This window comes from Electrophorus electricus, chromosome 15 (assembly GCF_013358815.1).
Source record: "Electrophorus electricus isolate fEleEle1 chromosome 15, fEleEle1.pri, whole genome shotgun sequence".
Lineage (NCBI taxonomy): Eukaryota > Metazoa > Chordata > Actinopteri > Gymnotiformes > Gymnotidae > Electrophorus > Electrophorus electricus.
Genome location: NC_049549.1, coordinates 17699281 through 17719216, shown reverse-complemented (window position 1 = coordinate 17719216; position 19936 = coordinate 17699281). Strand labels below are relative to the sequence as shown.

General features: G+C 42.0%; 1 protein-coding gene across 1 annotated transcript in view; it reads right to left on the bottom strand.

Annotated features, from left to right (window-relative positions):
* The window catches only part of LOC113584385 (POU class 2 homeobox associating factor 1), a 9310-nt gene extending 96 nt beyond the window's left edge, over positions 1-9214 (bottom strand). The window contains exons 1-5 of the mRNA XM_027021259.2: positions 9085-9214; positions 4955-5070; positions 861-903; positions 475-761; positions 1-379 (exon numbers count right to left, since the gene is read on the bottom strand). The exon at positions 1-379 is cut by the window's left edge and continues 96 nt beyond it. Of these exons, the coding sequence (XP_026877060.1) occupies positions 62-379; positions 475-761; positions 861-903; positions 4955-5070; positions 9085-9094 (774 nt within the window). The 5' untranslated portion in view covers positions 9095-9214 and the 3' untranslated portion in view covers positions 1-61. The remainder of the gene's footprint in view (positions 380-474; positions 762-860; positions 904-4954; positions 5071-9084) is intronic.
* Positions 9215-19936: the final 10722 nt, after the last annotated feature.

Here is a 19936-nt window from a genome sequence, read left to right as displayed (position 1 = left end):
GGCAGAAATGAGGCAGAGGCAGCACAGCAGAGGCAGAAAGGTAGACTACACAGAGGGCGTCCTAAATGTCTTGTGTAAAGAGGGAAGCACTGCAGACGTAGTCTCCTTTTCCCTCCTCCTCTTCCAGAAGCTTCTCCAAAGCTAAGGAGCCTTCCGCAGCTGGACTGGGCTCCTCCTGCTGGGGCCCTGGCACTGGCGCGTGCATGGACATAGGCAGGGGTATGGGCATCAGCTGGGGCAAGGGCAGAGCCTGTGGGCAGGGGCCGCGCTGAAGCCCAGGGGCCGAGAGCGTGGGCAGGGGCTGGGCCCAGGGGATGTACGTCAGGGAGCTGTCTGGGATGTCCACCTGAGGCATGGCTGTGCCGGGCGGGCTAATGGTCTGGAACAGGGATGGGAGATAGATGGTGAAAACACGATGTAGGCCAAGACAAAACATCTGTTTGATGTACAGCAGGCAGGGGGGTCCAGGCTTACCCCGAGATTGGTGAAGAGAGGCGTGGGAGTCAGCGTGAACACAGACGGGGCACCAACCACGGTGTAGCTAGAGCACACAGGCTGCACATACATGTCGGTGGTGAGCGGCGACAGGCCGGGGACGGTCGGCTCATGGTGGTGCAGATACTCCGTGGGAGCCCAGTGACCCAGAGGAGGGAGAGATACCGAGCTGCTGGGCTGGGCCACCCAGCCAGGGCACAGAGCTCCAACCTCCAGAGGTGACTCACTCGGGCCACTCGGGCTAGTTCCCGGGAAACCAGTAGAGCCTTCAGAGATGAGTCAGAGCACGAGAAACATGCAGTCCTGAACATGAGAAAGATTCCGGTCTGGGCTTTGTGAAACGATACTGTTCTGATATTACTCACCAACATGTGCATAGGAAGGCAGAGTGTTGTTAGGGACCACCACCTGTTGAGGATTGCATAGGAACAATTGTTATATATTTTACATCATGTTTAATGAAATGCCTGATCAATTCAGAGTGTCATCTGGCACTAGGACCATGGGTCTGATTCGAATGGAGGTGACATACTGTCATACTGAGAAATGTGGATGTTGCTGTGGATGAGAGTGTGTGTAAATGCAGAAGGCCCTCCAGACACAAACGGACTGGAGGGGCCTCTCTGTGTTCGCAAGGTGGCTATAGAGTTCAGGTGGTTTATAAACCTATGAACAAACATGAGCCCTGCTTCCACAAAATCTCCAAAGTCCATGCCAAATGAAACATTCCAGGACCGATGACTCACACACACACACACACACACACACACACACACACACACACATTCCTGCTTTCCAAGTACAACAGCATCAGTTTGTGTTCAAAACAGGTCATTTATTAAATCTTACTGAAAACGCATTAAATATTTATCATGAGCTGCTGTCAGAGGCCGTGGTGTATGGAGATACACCCCCGTGAAGTGTTTGGAAAGGCGCTTGTAGGAGGAGCAGCAGAACAGGTCTCTAACAGCAAACCAAACCCATCATACACTCTGGCACACCTGCTACTGATGGTGACTGGACTCACTGGGGCCCCATTGATGGATGGCATTTTTCTGAAAACAGGACATAAATGTATGTGATATGTGTGCAATGTGCGAAATGTGTGTGGTTTCAGGGTGTTGCACAGTTTTTTTGGATCTGCAGCTGCATTCTTCTGTACTGAGTTTGATGATATCCTTCCTTAGAGCCACTGGCGCCACCTTGGTGTTACCCGTCCACATTTAACTTGCTTCTTCTTTCAGCCTTTACTTTTTTCTGCTTTTCATTTTCCTTCCTTTTGTCTGTTTCCCTCACTTGAGACTGACACATTTATCATCACTGTTGGTTTCTGCATCATGTCTACTACCACAGAGCATGTCTGTTCCACCTCTGCAGTTAATCACCTACAATCTTCTTGGGATATATATATATATATATATACTAAAGTTAGTTTGTATATAGTCAATTGATGTGCCTGATGTGCACTTGTGCCATTACTAACAATGCAGAACAATGCTACTACCCACTACCACGTGACTACCCAGCTATGAACATGTAAATCGTGTGATACACTGATGGTCTTCAGGTCCCTGCTTCTGTAGTGGTGACCTCAGCCGTACGTTTTTAAAAGAAGCTCGGCTTCAGCATGTCTGTAGTCTCTCCCATTTCCACTGCTTATCAGAAACTAAAAAAACATGTCAGTTACTATAAACATGTGCAGCCTGCAGTATTTAAGATCACGTCAATAGAAATGTTACCACAATTCAAATTCAAAAGAGAGAACGCAAGAAGGCTGAACTCATGTGGCATAAAACAAAACTTCTGATTCACAAAGAAATCTTCAAAGATGGGCTGCATGATTAGAGTACCACAATATGCAAAGCAAGACAATCTTTTTTTCTCCAGTGTTATCAACATTACTATTACCAATAGCAAAATACAGATTGTAACGGTTGATGAATTAACAAATTTGCAAACACAAATGGCTCCTGAATTAGTATCAACGGAACAATGTAATGAGTTTGTATCCTTTTTTAGTACTAAAATTCTCAATATCAGACGAGCCATTAGTATGTCTAAATTAGCCCAAGACTGGTCCATCACCACAGAAAACTAACAGTGACATTTTAAGTACAGTGAGTTACTTAAATTATGTACTTGCAGCCTTGATGCTAATGTATTTCACTCAATAGCAGCCGACATACTTCACATAGTAAACTCCTCACTCATATTGGGTGTGTTTCCCTAACACACTAAATCTACAGTGGAGAAGCCTCTTTTAAAAAAGAAAAATCTGATAGCAATTTTATTAATAACCTGGAAGCAACCTGATATTTCCTACAGACCCATTACAAATGTACCGTTCTTTGGGAAAATTAGTCAAGACAAATTTCAGTCAAGATTTTGGCCAGCACATACTACTCTGACTGCTCTAATTAAAGTAATTAATGACGTTTGTTTAAGACTTGATCTACTTAATAGTTTAAGACTTGATCTTCTGCTCGATCTCAGCACACCTTTTGACACCATAGATCACAACATTCTTATTACAATACTACTATCCACTATCATGCCACTCCTTATATACCTTATATATCCAGTCAGCAAAGGTTTTGTATTCAGAAACTGATCTGTGAGTGGGGAAGAAGTTTACAAAATGTGAATGCCAATACATGGGCTTCTGGCTGTCTCTGTAAACCTACAAACTGCTGAAATAATGCAGCCACTGAGTGCAGGAACAGAGTATGGAGGAGGTGTAGCAGAGGTATGCAGTCCTGTGTGGAGAGTGCTGGTGAGCTAGATCTTATCCAACAGCAGTGTCTGTTATGTACATCTGGGCTACGGAGGCTTTCATAGGCCTTTCACTCAGGTCACGAAATGGTGGTCGTGGATCTAAGCCTGGATCAAAACAAAAAAGTATATAATATGTTTAATCAACAAGGCAGGGAAGAAAACCTGATATTCCCTACACTTCTTTTACAAATGGGCAAAACCACAAAGAAGTGTCCAGTGGCAAAGGTGCGAAAATATCTGCAGTGAAATGTTTGTGTAAATATGCACTATTTACAGTGTAACTACTACATCACAGGTGCACTTTCCTCTCCCACAACATCTTCCATCCAAGGCCAGAGTCAGTTAAATTGCTCAATGATCAGAAAAAAAGATTAATTTAAAAAAGCACAATGGAGCCTGTGTGTCCAGGAATCTGGCCATGTGGAAACATTCGTGACCAGTGAGTGGTAATGAAATGCACCAAGTGGTTCCGGTGCTATTTCTGTCTATCTCGAATTCTCGTGTCCATGTGATGTTCAAGCTGTTACAACACCTGATCTAAACCAGTAAAAAACATGGAAATAGTTTGTTGTCGGCAGAGGTACAAACATTTACTGGAGAAATAAGATGCTTGCTGAGCGATGATTACAGCCTTCCTGAAGACGCACGAGAATCTGGGACTCGGTGCTGACAGTACAGAAGCAAAGCACTCGACACTTCTCTTCTCGTATAAATCTGAGAGGCAGAGCATCATGGGAGGGCTTTGCTCATTGTCAGGTATAATTATGAGGTTGTTAGGCCATCTCCTTGGCAAGCCAGCATAGTGATTTGCATAGGTCCAGTGCCCTGTGGCAGTATGGGGGAATGGTTTAACTGTCATGGAAAAACACCTGGATTACATAAGGACAAAAACCCCTTGGAGCTTGGCTGTTTTGCAGGCTGCTTCCCTGGTGCATGTTCCCTGAATGAATCCCAGCTCCAGATGAGGCTCAGGCTCGTACCAGAGTGTGCAAACACCAGTAGAAACGGCCCTTTGTCCATGGCACTTCTCCTCGCTTTCCAGATAAAATCAATCTGGCACTGAACAAACATTTATTCTTCATCATTTGAACATTTTCTTATTCTGTGATTATCTGAAGCAGGCCCATCCTCTTTCATATCTTTAAATGTTCCCTGCTTTTGTTTTGTTGATATAAAAGCAAGCAATGTGATAAGACAATTAGGACAAGTAGGGACTTGCAATAGTAGAAACCAAGTCTGAAAGTGTGTGTGTGTGTGTGTGTGTGTGTGTGTGTGTGTGTGTGTGTGTGTGTGTGTGTGTGTGTGTGTGTGTGGGTGTGTGTGTGTGTGTGTGTGTGTGTGTGTGTGTGTGTTTAAGTTTGTGCATGTGTGTGTGTGGTGGGTGTGTTTGCACGAGCGTATGTGTGTGTGCATAGGCACAAATGTGTGTGTGTGTGACAGAGAGAGAGAGAGAGAGAGAGAGTGTATGTGTGTTTGTGTGTGTGTAAGTGTGAAAGTGTGTGTGTGTGTGTGTGTGTGTGTGAATATGAGTGAGTGAGGCAGGTATGTGTGTGTTTGTGCATGTGTGTGGTGGGTGTCTTTGCATGTGTGTGTGTGTGTGTGTGTGGGTGTGTGTGGGTATAAATGTGCATAAATTTGTGTGGTGTGTGTGTGAGCTCATGCGTGCTTGTGCTTGTCCTCTTACCGCAGTAGGGGGCGCTGTTTTGGCTGTATTTCCTCTCTTCCTGCGCAGTAGCTCTTTAACAGGGTCTTTTACTCTCACTCCCTGGTAAGGTTTGGATGCAGACTGCTCAGACAGTGCTATGGAAACACACACAGCCATGACAGAAATAAAGACAGACTGTACAGACTGGCCTGCACACAGAGTGAAGAGAATATTTCAACAGCGTCCTGTGGCTACATATACACTACACATATGTACTACACATATGCACTACACATATGTACTACACATATACACTATACATATACACTGTACATATACACTACACATATGTACTATACATATACACTATACATATACACTATACATATACACTGTACATATACATGACACATATACACTGTACATATACACTATACATGTACACTGTACATATACACTACACATATGTACTATACATATACACTATACATATACACTGTACATATACATGACACATATACACTGTACATATACACTATACATGTACACTGTACATATACACTACACATATGTACTATACATATACACTATACATATACACTGTACATATACATGACACAAATACACTGTACATATACACTATACATGTACATTATACATATACACTATACATATACGCTATATCTAAAGCTCAAGCTGACACATTTACTCGAATGGTAAACAACTGCTTTGGGTTAATATGAGCACACCTTCCTTCATAACACCGAGTTAGATATAGTAATATGTGATTCATATCAAGCCTTGATCTGGGGTTGCTTAACAGAGTTGCTCTTTGTGTTCAAGTATTACCATCCCATTCTGGAAAAAGAATATGTTCTCTCCTTTATAAATGTAATAAAATATTCCCTGTAGAGCCAGGCAAACAGCCACCAGAGATAAGAGAGTTCTAAAGAAACTATTTGATTTGTATATTTAAGGAGGGGTGGTTGCTTAGCGATTTGTTAAATATATGATTGCCACTTTCTGAGAAACAAAAAGGTAAAGGCTTGACCTTCTGTCCTTGTTTCATTCACTGTATGAGACAGCAGCCACTTTCACTGACAGACCTCCGTATTTATGTTTGTTTAATGAACCATAATCTAGTGATTTGAACTGCTATCATTCTGTGAGTCACTGCTTGTGACAAAACTATTTCCTGCTGGAATGAAACTTGTCTCCTACTGTAAGTAGAATCTCAGTGGATCAACACTGGTGCCGTGTGCTGGAGAATGTACATATATTCTTACATACACTGGACTGCTGCTAACCGATGGTCCTTTCATCTGTTCTGTTTGTAGGAAGACAGTAGTTGGTCTACCTGAACTCCTGTAGTCATTAACACATGGTGTCTCGCTGCATGTGTGTGTAATAGTACACATTTTGTATACACTCCATGCAGTAATCAGAGAATGGCCACTGAATAAGCAGAACTAATCACATTCACTAAAGGACAAAGAAATACACACACATGCTGAAGAGCCAGTGTGAGCCAGACTGTAAAATGGGCATTAACAAAGAAAAATCTAAACAAAACCTGCCATTTCTATTCTCTCCTAATGCCATTCTGTCGCTGTCTGGTTAACTTTCAGGTGACATCTATAGTGGGGATGAATCTTCCCTTATACTCCTTCGGCTTCATTAATGTGAACAGTTCTATGACCTCATAAACGTGAACAGTTCTATGACCTCATAAACGTGAACAGTTCTACGACCTCATAAACATGAACTTATATTCAGGGACGGTTGAGACTAAGAAGTCTCAGGATTTCTTTGTACTTTACACAGAGTTCAAATGAATCCTGCTTCGAGTTTAAATGAATCCTGATGCATGTTTAAACGAATCCTGATCCATGTTTAAATGAATCCTGATCCATGTTTAAATTAATCCTCCTTCGTGTTTAAGTGAATCCTTCTCTAAAACACCTGACCCAGTTTGGCACCTAACTGCTGGGTTGAATAAGGTGTTCTCAGCCCAGGCTTGTGTTCAGGAACCCCTGGACTCTCTGCTCTGGTCAGGCACTGATTCAACACTGATGAAAGATCCAGAAAGTCTGTTTGCTTTGTGGCAACACTGCACATCCATGAAAATCCCAGTCCCCACTTTAGCATGTTGAAAGCAACGTTCACCTTAAAACAAATGAGTAAGTGAGTAAGTGTCAACTTAACAGAGAATTACAAATTGTGAACTAATTGCACTTTAACCACTGAACAGCTCTGAGCTTGAGCCGCCAGAGGCTTTTCCCACTGGTAGCCTTTAATGACAGCAGTGCATCCAGATGTCAGGGTTTTTTTCTCTTGTTAGTTATTCACTTATTTTGCTTGTGTGCTGTTACACACCTTACACACAGACTACCTCAGCCCTGTTTCTAAATGAGTCTCCAAGAGAGGCTTGACAAGCAGCGTGATTCTGTAATGCACGGAAGGGATCTGGTGCTGAACTACAAATTCCTGTTTGTTTATATCACACCTCATCAAATTCTCTCTGTTTGCTTTCATTAGCTAGCAGTGAGCTTCCTGTGAAGTTCAACACTCCTCACCCTTCTATCTGAGTGAAGTTCCTTACAGACTCTTCCTTGCCAAACTTACAGCAGCAAAAAAGTGCACAGATTGGTGTAAATGATAATGGCAGTTACTGGTCTACTATTGCGTATATAATTGTTATTTTTGCAATACGTATTTAAGAAGTAGCAAAAGCATTAAAACCAAGACGTGGTTTCTGATGTACAGTAAGTTCAGTAAGGAGTTCCCAGAATATCTGGATGATTTACAAAATCGAGAAGCATAATGAGCCTAGTCTTAGACATACAGTCAGATGCAGTTCCAATACAGCTTTAATATTCCTGCGCCCCTGTTTCAGAGACACAGCAAAATTCAGCTTAATGCCTTTCACTAGCGTTTTTGGTCGCGATGCAATTTCTGGTTATTTTTATTTCTTATCAAACTTTCTTAAGAACAGTTTTGTAATGCATCATTAGCAACTGGATGGATGAATGACCCTAGCAAACAGAAAATCTACCTCCACCCATCCCCTCCACAGCTCCACCCACACCCTCCGCACCTTCCCCACTCCTCTCACAGCTTCCCAGCTTCCAGTAACATGTTCCAGACGTTACGTCTTTACTAAACTTTCTAGATTAAACAAACAAACAAAACAACAATGCAAAACAACAACTAATTTATTATGGGTGAAGAGTCTGCAAACAGTAAGAGGAAGTGCAGGGAGTCACTTACAAGCGGGGATGGATTTCAGAGGCTCAGAAAGAGGAAGCTGTGCAGCTGTGTAGCCGTCTTGTTTTGGCAGGAGCGGGCTAATAGTGCTCTTTTGCATATCAAGATTAAACCACCAACCCCCACTGGAGGACATGCCTCCAGAACAACTTTTAAGTCAATATTTCCAATGAATGACATCTCCCAAATGATAAGCATCATAAGACAATAAAACACTGTACAGTAATGAAGCTGTCAGCACCATGCAAGGGGCAGATCACTTCCACATTTCCCCTTAGTTAATAATCGCTTCTAAACGGTGAGTGAGGAGGACCCTGGCCACCTGGATTCAGGACAAATTGTTTTACGCCAGTTGTTTTATGGTACATGAATAAACAAAAACAAAAGCCCTCAGTGATTTAATAGTGTGCACTCCTGCTGAACGGTTCGCACCGCCATTACTGTATATGAAAAAATGCTTGCAAATGAACTCCAGCATCCTGTTACTGGTCTGATAGACCACATAGTCTGCATGAAAATGAAAGGCAATAGCAGAGCAAAGCATGTGTTAATATTCCCGTGATCCATCTGGAGCTCTGGTCACACAGTCATTTAAATCTCCAGCATGACTTTGGGAATGTTAACGCCTTAATTGAGAAAGGCCCCAGCGTATCTTCTATGGCAAGATCACACAGTGCAATATCGATACACGTTCAAGTAGATTTAGTTCTCAACCATTTCTAACCAGACTCCCGGGAGTGGTGGTTTGGTCTCTACTTCTGTCTTGTGTTTTTAATTGCACTTACTTAAAAAAAAGTTTATTTAATGTATTATACATTTTCAAATTATAATGTAAATATATATGCATGATAAAATAAATCATTTTTGCAGTATAGACAGTATATTCAAAAATATTTACTTACATTTTCCCATGTGCAACCACAGATATGTAATAATTTGATATAAACTGAATCATTCAGCTAACTTTTCTGAAAATGCCCCAGTTCGCCAAAGAATTGTACATGAACTGCTTGAGTGGGCTGCCCTATAAACGCACCAGCAATGCAGTTTTAGGTGATGTCACCACAATGCAGAACCACAAGTTTCCCGCTTTATTTAAATGTCACTTGTTAGCTTCTTAGAGGGCTAGGGCCTGTGACTTAACGTTGACAGGAACATGACAGAAATCTGCTTCAAAACATGACTGACTTCAAAGACAATAAAAAACAAACAATAAAAAAACAGCCATCTGGATTAAGAATAGAATTAACAACAGCTAAAGGTCCCTTTGGTTTTCTGATTCAATACACTTGAAGACCAATCTTATATGTGCCAGTCTAACCTACAACTACTGTACTGAAACAAATGTTCCCCATCTTAATGAAGGTGCGTGATTCGAGATATTATTTTAAAGTAGACCAATCAGAACGAGGAGTGAGATGAGGAGTGGAGGCTGGGAAGCACAGCTCATGCTGCATGTTATTGACAGCACACGTGGCAGCCTGCTGCAGGGACCAACGTGACATCAAACTGAGCGTGCATCAATACATAAATCACTGTCACACGTGAAGCACACTATTGACATGACTGACACTGCTGTTGGAGAAGATCACCTTGATGTTTTGAGCTGGGGAACAAAGGTGTATTACCGACACACATACTGACAATGTCAGGCCACCTCTCAGAGTCTGTATTTCTACCCAAAACAGATGGGAAAAAAGCATAACATCTGGTCTGGAAAATAAGCTGTACTACTTGTAAAATATTTATAATAACATGTTTTATGTATATATATATATATATATATATATATATATATATATATATATATATATATATATATGTATATATATATATACATTCGTGTGTATCTGTGTGTGTATGTGTGTGTGTTTGAAAATTTTGAAAAAAATAAGACCACTGCACAGTTATCAGATTCTCTTGTTTTGATTACTTATAGGTATGTGTTATAGGTATGTGAGTAAAATTATTTTTGTTTTATTACATAATCTCCTGACAACTTTTCTTCCTAATTTCAAATACAAATATTGTAATTTTAAGCATTTATTTGCATAAAATGACAATGTCATAAATAACAAAAACAGATGCAGTGTTTACAGACCTTGAATAATGCAAAGTTAACAAGTCCATATTCATTTTTAAACAACACAGAACAAATATTTTAAGTTAGGAAGAGTTTAGAAATCAATATTTGGTGAATAACCCTGATTTTCAATCACAGCTTTCATAAATCTTGCCTGCTCTCCACCATTCGGTCACATGGCTCGTTAAAGAAGATTTGGTTCAGGTGATCACCTACTCAGTACCTCATTAAGCAGAACGAGGTGCCTGTGTTGGAGTTTAAGAAACGCCAGCCTAGAATGACAGCCACACGTGTGGAGATGCTGTTTTCAAATAAACAGGAGGAGAGATTTAATCACATATACATACATGTGCTTCCCCACCCCCCCCATATGTAAGTATGTTTATATATATATATATATATATATATGTGTGTGTGTGTGTGTGTGTGTGTGTGTGTGTGTGTGTGTGTGTGTGTGTGTGTGTGTGTGTGTGTGTGTGTGTGTGTGTGTGTGTGTGTGTAGGGTGTAACTGCAGTGTATGGTAGGAGAGGATGTAGATGTTGTCAGAATTACAGTGAAGGACACACTGCTTCCAGAGAAATAGGATAAATTTCAGAGAAGTGTGTGTGTGTGTGTGTGTGTGTGTGTGTGTGTGTGTGTGTGTGTGTGTGTGTGTGTGTGTGTGTGTGTGTGTGTGTGTGTGTGTGTGTGTGAGAGAGATGGAATATCTCTCTCTCAAATCAGGTGCCTAAATTACATTTGTGAGAGTTTTCAGAGCCAGCTGAAACTGCCATGCCAAGTCAGTGTCAGTGCTGAAAAGGAAACACCTGCTCACCGCTCCACCGACCATCCGAGCACTTGAGCTCAGTGTTAATATAGCATTGAACAGTTGAGTCACAACTTAATATGAAAACCACTACTAAAGGTATCAGCAACCACTAACACTTGGAGCAGGCAACTTGTGCCACTTGATACATACAACTTTGATCATCATTAAATAATTTTCTGTGTCAGAAAGATGCCCAATCTAAGTAAGTAGTCTGACTAATATCTCCAGTGGCAATTTTTACTCAGCATAAACAGACACCACAGCCAAGCAAAGTAAGACTTACTGTAGTTTATCCATGTGTGCACGGACAACCTTTCCCTCTAGTGCTCAAATCAAGTGCAACACACCGCTAAATGGCTGATACATATGAACACTGTAAACCACAATGGAGGCATAAAGCACAACGGGGTGTTTCAGCGGTCCACCACATCTGCACAAAACACCCAGCTATCTTGTCCTAGTACGAAGAATTCAATTTTGCTTTGTACTGCTTAAAGTTCATTTCTTTATTTTTTAACTACTGTTCTGGGAGTCAGATAATGGCCAACATGACCTATAGCTGGTGAGGTCAAGCGCCTGACGACCCCTGCTCACGTTCCTGGCATCATCTGCTGCGCTGGCTCCTTGTAAAACTCTTTTTTTCCTAACCTGACGCCTCCTCTGGGACATCCAGCAAATGCAGAACAAGGGTGGGCTTGCGTCTGCCTGACGTGCTGGGGAACATATCAGGTCTCAGATCAGTGATTGGGAGAGGAAAGACGAAAGTGCCTTATCCTCTGGCGCCTACACCTGCAGGCTCGTGCCGAGGCCAGGAGGTGACGGAGCTCCTGCATACAGACACTGCCGGGATGGCCTGCTCACCCAGGGAGGCATGCTCTGATGAGAGAGAGAATTCCACCTTTCCCAGTGTGGAGCCAAATCTGACCTTGTTCCAACAGCACTGAGCAGTTAAGCGTTACACAAGGTTAAATGCAGGCCTTGAATGATTGGAAAGCAATTACAATGGAAAAGGTTCTTTAGGATGATCAAGGCATTGATGCTTGTTTGAGTTGCTTGCGGCAGGCAGGAACTTGTGGCAGTGATCCAGTTTGCGGACAAGTCTGGCGATCCAAGTCTGGCAATCAAATTAGTGGCAAGGAAAGCATGACCTCAAGGCAACACACCATATTTACCAGCAGGTTCTTATGCCAAATGCACACGGTCAGAGAAAAATGGGCTTATTTTTTGGAAATTACATTTTTAGCCAAAACCTGTTTGTCATGTAATGATAAGAATTTACTCAAAGCATATCACTTTAGCTGCTGGCTATCAGTAAAATATATATATAAACGTATACGATTCCAAAACCAAAGAGAAGAATGAACACGGAGGTACATGTTCTGGTCAGGCTGTGTGGCTTGTGAACCAGGGCACACCCACACACACATTCATATTTAAACAAACAGTCATATTTAAAGCACTGTGACTTTGGAAAACACACAAAATGCCAACCAGCACTGTTACAAGTGATGGCAAGTCTGCTTCCCTTTAACCTGCCTGTGTGCCAAATGCTTGGAAGAACACAGGAGAGGCTTGAGGAACAGAGCGATACACATGTCCACTGACTCCATGAGAAACCGCAGCCAGCAGAGTTAATGGTTAGCTGACACTAACTGGCCATTACAACACATACCTTATTGAGAAGTTCTTGGTTTTTGTTTGGTTGACATATAATGTTTTCTAGATTTTCTGTGCAGCAGAGACATGCGCAATAAGTCTTTTAATGCCGTTCTCTGAGTGTAGTGTTTGTATGATGTGTGCCAGGCTCAAATGCAACTTGTGTGTGCATGCCGCATTTTCGCGCACTAGAGCAGGCCCTGGCCCGCCCAGCAAACAGACCTGCCCCAGACCTCTTCCCCAGCCCAACACTCACCCACTGACTAACTCCCTGCTATCTCTCTCTCTCTCTCGCTCTCTCTCTCTCACTAGATGTCTCAGCTGTGAAAACTAAACCCTATGACCCTGAGAGCATCTGCTCACTCTTTCATCTTAAACTAACCAATTCTGCAAGAAGGTAATTCAATTCTCTAAACTAGCCAGAATGGAATTCAAATCTCTCTTAGTTCAGGGAAGTATAGGCCCTTTCTTGGGTGGATCTTTGGGGTGAATAATTATTAGGATACAGGATACATAAGATGTTGTTGGTGTATAATAAGAAATTATTGATTTATACTGACTGACTACTTTGTTTGTCTGCAAATGGTTGTGTGTGTCACCTTAGGTGAGGCCCACCGGTGGTTTATGGTCCAAGTTCCGGACCGTAACAGGGAAAGGGAGTAATGAAGGGAACAGAGAGCTCCAAACAAAGCTGGAGAAAGAAAGCCGAGGCCGCTCAGTGGCCAAGGTACTTGCCTTGTAATCGGTAGGTTGCTGGTTCAAGCCCTGCCACTGAGCAGGGCCCTTAATCCTCAATTGCTCAAGTTGTACTCAGTCATAATTGTAAGTTGCTTTGGATAAATGTAAGCACAGCAAATATCTTAACAACACTAACCTGGCCTAACTCCCTGAAACAAAACAGAAGATGAAAGCACAAAAATAAACAGTCACATCCCTATTTCCCAATTGATGGCAAACATATAATGACAGAATGGTTCAATAAGTATTACACAATTATTTACTACAGCAGCAGAGTCCTGTATGGGGCATGTGCGACAATCGACAAAGCCAGGCTCAGAATACCGGAGATCCAAACCAAACATGATTTACAAACAAGATTTACCCAATCATGCCAGAGCAAACAACTTAACAGTAGGAATAGCTGTCCACTTTGAATTAGTGCCAGTGCTTGGACATAATGTCTCCAAACACGTCTTTATTTTATAGTAAAGAGACATGCTTAATCTCATCTCCAAATCCACCTACGCCGTCACATGCTGTTACACTATTGGAACGAGATCCGCTAGGTGTCTAATCCCAGTTAGGGAAAGGACGGCATATTGTGTTGTCATCGTTCATTTACTAAATGTTCAAAAGTGTTTTTTGTCATAGTTTCCCTGATTTTGTCTTCCCCCATTGTTTTCTGCTAAAGCGAGTCCTGTTGTAACTCTTAAGTCTACAAACAAGCAAATGAATGAGATTTGATGCCCCTTGACTTATGGAAGGTTGTAAATGAAAGCTGAGCCAAGCCAGTTCAGTACACCTCCTTCAATATGAACCACACCTGAAACTGGACTCATCTCTATAGCCCTGCAGAACTCTGCTCTGCTTATTATAGTATATAGGAATCATTTACAGCACCAGAAAGGTTTTGCTTTTAGATGACTGTGGTAATTCTGTCATCTCATAATGTTGTCTTCAAAACAGAAATAACTTCTTACAGGATTGCAGGGAGCTCTGAAGGGAATTTTTTGGGACTTAAAATGAGACAGACTTCCTCTTTCTGCCGCCCAACAACGGCTGGCGCACGGCCAGGGATTTTTGACGCTTATCAAAGTCAAACAACAGCTTTGAACTAAACCATTTGTCCCCATGTGGACCGCTACAGTTCTTTCCATGTAATTCTTACAGTCCTGTATGGCTGAAGGTTCTGTAGATAGTACACACCAAAAGTATTTGGACAGTAATGTTACTTTGTTTTCCATTGTAGCAGTTTGTAGCTTGTTTGAAATACTAATACTGGGAGTTATAGGACAAAGAGTGACTTGTATATATAGAAATGTGCAGAAATATAATGCTCGCAAACTGTTATTGTAGCTCCGTCTGAAACAAGTTCCCCTTTGAGTCTGGAGGGTGGTGATTCCCTTTTTTGGGTTTCACATTTGGGAGTTTGATGGTACCCAGTATTTTTGCTATTGCTCATTTTGAGCTCCTCTTGACTGAATCAATGTTACCATTCCTGAGTTTTATATATATATATATATATATATATATATATATATATATATATATATATATATATTTGTTAACGTACTTGCTTGGTCAGGCCGTTGTTTACATATCCCGATTGCTCACTCGTATTCAGCTGCGTCTTCAGTATATGTACGTGTAAGGATTACTTTGCGATCTAATCAGTCTGTTTTGTTCACTGACTTGTTGCCCAAGGGCTGCCCAGTAAACCCTGTGGCATTCGACCATGCGGTCTGTGCTGTCGGAGAGGCACTAAGCCACTCTGTATGGCAGAGCTTATTGATATCTTGTGACCGCCGAGGTATGCATTTTCTTTTTAAAGCCGCCCCAGAGACCTGTGCAGCTGGAAGTTGTGATTATTTACATTCCGAGTCCCATTTTGTTGTGGATATTGTTAAATGATTCAGCAGTTGGATGAAAGTAGATTAATCACGAGTTTTCTCTCAGGAATTCATTGCCAATGCCAAGAAACGTTTCGGCAATGACTTACTTGTTGTAAAAGCAAACCACAGTGTGGATACCTTGATGAGGGGAGAACTGGAATACCAACTTGCGACCAGCATGAACTACCTGGTAGTCAGGAGACAGCTGCACACAAGCCCAACGGCCGCGTTACCGTGCAGAGGTGGACAGAGACTCGCTGACTGTGCCCGGTGACCCAGACACTCCCCGCGCGGGAGAAGGAAGTCTCGCTAGCGCGAGCTGCCCAGGGTATGACCCTTTTCTTTGAACTCAGCGGTGTAGGTTTCGGGTAAATTACGGTATCAATCAGACCCGTTGCAGCCTCCCTGACAAACACGATTCAGTTCATGGAGTCCTGAATGGCGTTTTGAAACGCGTTGTCACGGTCGGGGATGCCTGCATGAGGGCAGACGCTCGTTACACTGAAGCGACTCGGGGCCGCGGCTGCAGCGAGAGCTGCGTGCGCCGACACGTCCCGGCCGTGCCCGTGAATCCCAGGCCACTCGCGAGTCCTTGAATATGCTGACAGTGCACGGCTCTGTTTGTTTTCACAATAGCGAGTCATCAATAACGTTCCATAACTAAAAATCATTTGTCTTGAACTCCGGGGAGAGCTCGAACAAGCAGCAATGCGGGGTGTGTACCTCCCGTTAAATGCACCCCCCCGGCAGATTTAGTTAATCTTTATGAGCAAATATTTTACGCAGGTTTCCCACCACACTCATCAAACCTGTTCAACCGTTTCAAGCTGAAACTGCTTAAATTTCAGCAAAGAGCCGTGATCTTGACTTTGACCCCAAGGAGTAAAAGAAAAAGACAAAGCAGGAACGATGTACTTAGCTGTGTGTGACTGGTAGGAGTAGTCAGGAGTAAAGTGTGAAACGTGTGTGAATGCAAAACACAAGGGTGACACACTGAAAACAAGCTTTGAATCGATGACCTACACTATCCTGACCTTCACTACGGCCTGCGCTATTCGCCATGCGCTAACTGATGATGAAACACCTGTTAATTAACGGATTAAATACCTGTTAATTATCTGATGAACCGCCTAGTAATTAACGGATTAAATACCTGTTAATTATCTGATGAACTGCCTGTTAATTAACGGATTAAATACCTGTTAATTATCTGGCGAACACCTATTAATTATCTGATGGTTTAAATCAGTTGCAGTACTACTCGAGGAGCAGGACTGGGAAACGCAGTCTTAGGTTAGACTTCTCCTCACGTTCTCGGGGGAGAGGGGCAGGGTGGGATTCAGTAAGACCTTTTACTCTTTCATATAATACTTTCAAGCAGCATGAATCCTTTATATTTTTTGTAAAAAAAATAAATAAAATAAAAAACCAACCCTATTCAAACTGCTCGTGTGAATCGTCAAATTATGAAAAAAAAAACCACGAACGTCTTTAATCATAATTTCTGCAAATTTACGTCAAGAGCAAGTATGTTACTGCCATCTAGTGTTATAACAATGTAAATGTAGATTTTGTTCACTACTTGTAAAGTTTCTCAAACATATAGATACTAAATGGATCCCTAATGTAGAAAATATCGATGATATCTACGCAAGCCATCAACAGCTTATGAATTCTTAGACTTGTTAATTATGTTACTCCTTTTTGGTATGTTTTAGTTGGTCTCGTCTGCAATTTTAAAAGCTTTTCTATGAAATGTCAGAGATTTCATCCAGTGTGATCCCCCCCCCCAGGTCTCACACACTTTCTCGTCCTGGTCTCATTTTAAAAAGTAGAAATATATCCTTTACTTAGAGAAGCCCTTTCACATTGCCCAGTGCCTGATGCTACTTCCTTTACCTGCCACTAGATGTCAGTACTTGACTTCTTTTACTAAAAGTAAGCTAGTTTTTGGGGTTGTGTGTTTGTGTGTGTGTTCTCGCATCTGAGGTACAGAAAACTCGGTGAAAATGACACTCTCACTTTAAACAATAATTGCTCTTCCACATTATATCATATATATTTTAGGTCCAGTGTATACGGTACAATAATCATCATGTCAGCTTACACCTAAAAGGAGGAAGGGAGATGAGGCAGGTGAGAGCCATCATCACACATGCAGTCTTCCCTGTACGCTGCAGGTACAGTGTGCACCCATCATGTTTTAGAACACATCCATCATTCAAGAAAAAGATATTGTCCCATATTTTCCCAAAATATGGACAAATCAGAAGCATCTGGCTTAACAGAACCATCTTTTGGTCAAAGTCAAATTTATTTTTTAAAGCACTTCTTACAACAAAGCAGCTTAAATGTTTGTGTCCAAGTCCCTAATGAGCCATAGCATTAGGGTATGTGTGGGTGAAGAAGCACTCAAACAGCCCTGCAGGTGAAGACAAGCACCTTCCAGTCAAAAATGCAAAGGGTTTTGACAAGTTAGTTTTATATTATGAACTCACTACTGTGTGAGTCACATGGCTTGTAACAACTTGAATGAGAAATCACCACCAGTCAAAGATATTTTCTCAACTCATAGACCACCAAAAACCTTTACAAGAGTCTCCATGTTATTTCAGAAAGTTTCATTAAATGCACAGTTTATGACTTATATTTCAAATAATCATGTTTTTAAGAGGCTTGGGCATAATAAGCTGATATTATTGCGTATACAGTTTCTTACAAACAAAGAATGCCTGTTTTAGTCTTTATAAGAAACAGGTGTATACAGAGCGTGGATGGGTGTAGGTTTGGCATTCGCAATTAATGAGTTTGGGTAGAAAATCTTACAGATGGGGGTTGGTGGGCAAGGGGTGAACCACAGTTTATATAGTCACAACAATCTTATTAAAATGTTGTCTGTTGCACTGTTGTTTTGTGTTGCATCATGGTCCTCGAGGAACACTGTCTCGTTTTTGTTGTGTACTTGTATATAGCTGAAATGACAATAAAACCTCTTTGAACTTTGAAAATATTGTGGTATCGGCTGCTAGACTTTGGGAGTGGGCCAGTCAGGAGCATGGAAAGGGCTCCCCAAATGCCATGCATGTTCCACAATGCCTTTCTATAGTTTAAATTTAAGGTCATTGATTTGTGCAAGCGTGTGTTTGGTCTTGTCTTTTTTGTTATTTAGCATGATTAGTAGGTGTCTTCTCTTTTCGCGCACTGCATGCCTTTTAATTACTCTCCCCACATTTTTGCTGCTAGTGTTCCCTTCCCTGCTTGTTTGCTGTATGAAAGCCTTGATGGTTTTCAACAGAGTTTTTTCCCTGAGGAAAAAAAAGTCTTTCACGTCTTCCTCTGAGCCAACGCTCCATTGGTGTCAGAAGTAGGATACGGATCATGTGCTGGAAGAAAATCGAGCAGCACATCAAGGAACTCGAAGATGGACGGCGGAGAAGACGCAACCTGGAGGAAGGAGGTACCGACCACTACGCCTGCTCCCTATCGGCCCAGTCCAGCCAGCCAAGACAGCAGTGACTGGATGGAGGAGATGTTGAAGATGCCAGGGCTCTGGAGCTCAGCAGCGGGGCTTGGCCGGCGCGGGCGAGAGAACAGCCATGGTAGAGACAGCATGCATCCATGCTGTGATGAAGGTGAGTCAGAACCACGCCACACACAGCTGCACGCCCGCGCCCATCACTACGACAGGACAGCAGCCATCACTGTGACACAGCTGGAAGACACAGCACTACAAGTGCTACAGGCTAGTGGATCTGCTGGTAGAATCACACAACACCCTGGGACACTTTGTCCGCCTTTTTGATCCAATTTTGTCCCCTTCAGTGTGACTTTGGACAGGTTCTGGTAGTGTTATTAGTCACATGGCTGCTTCAAGAGACACGGAAGCTGAAAGGGAAGTGGATAAGGATGTTGGTGGTGGAACTAAGTACAGTCAAGTACACATCTAGCATCCCCAAAACATCTGCACAGGAGGGCTTAGAACTGGAGTAATTCTTTTAAAATTATTTTACTCTTTTATTGTTCATATGTTTAATTTGATTTTATTTTTTATTAATCATCTTTATTTTAATTCAGGTTTTATTTCTTTCATCTTTCTTTTTTTCCCTTTAAATTAAATTTAGTTCATTTTAACATTAATTTAATAAATAAGAATTTGTAATGACTTATTTTTAATTTTTGTAAAAGACCTTCCCAAGGTGATATATGTTGTGATGTAATGAGCTTTATTGTTACTGATCCGTCAGTTCTCTTCTTTACCGGCCACTACTTTAAGGTGTGCTTTGCACTGCTGTCAAGTTCAAGTTTGGTTTATTTGTCACGTACAGTCATACACAGTATAACTCACAGTGAAATGGTTGAGAGTGCTCTGTCCAAACTGAGGAAAAAGAAAACAAGAAAACAGGAAAAAGAAAAACGGGGAAAACAGGGGTCACACTGAGGAAGGAAGTCCTGACTAGCTAGCGGCCTCTGAAACAGGGGTGCCCAAGTCCTGGAGATGCACCACCCAGTGGGGTTTAGTTCCAGCCCTAATCAAACATACCTAAACCAATTAATCCAGACATGAGGCAGCATCTGAATATTAGATGCTAATCAA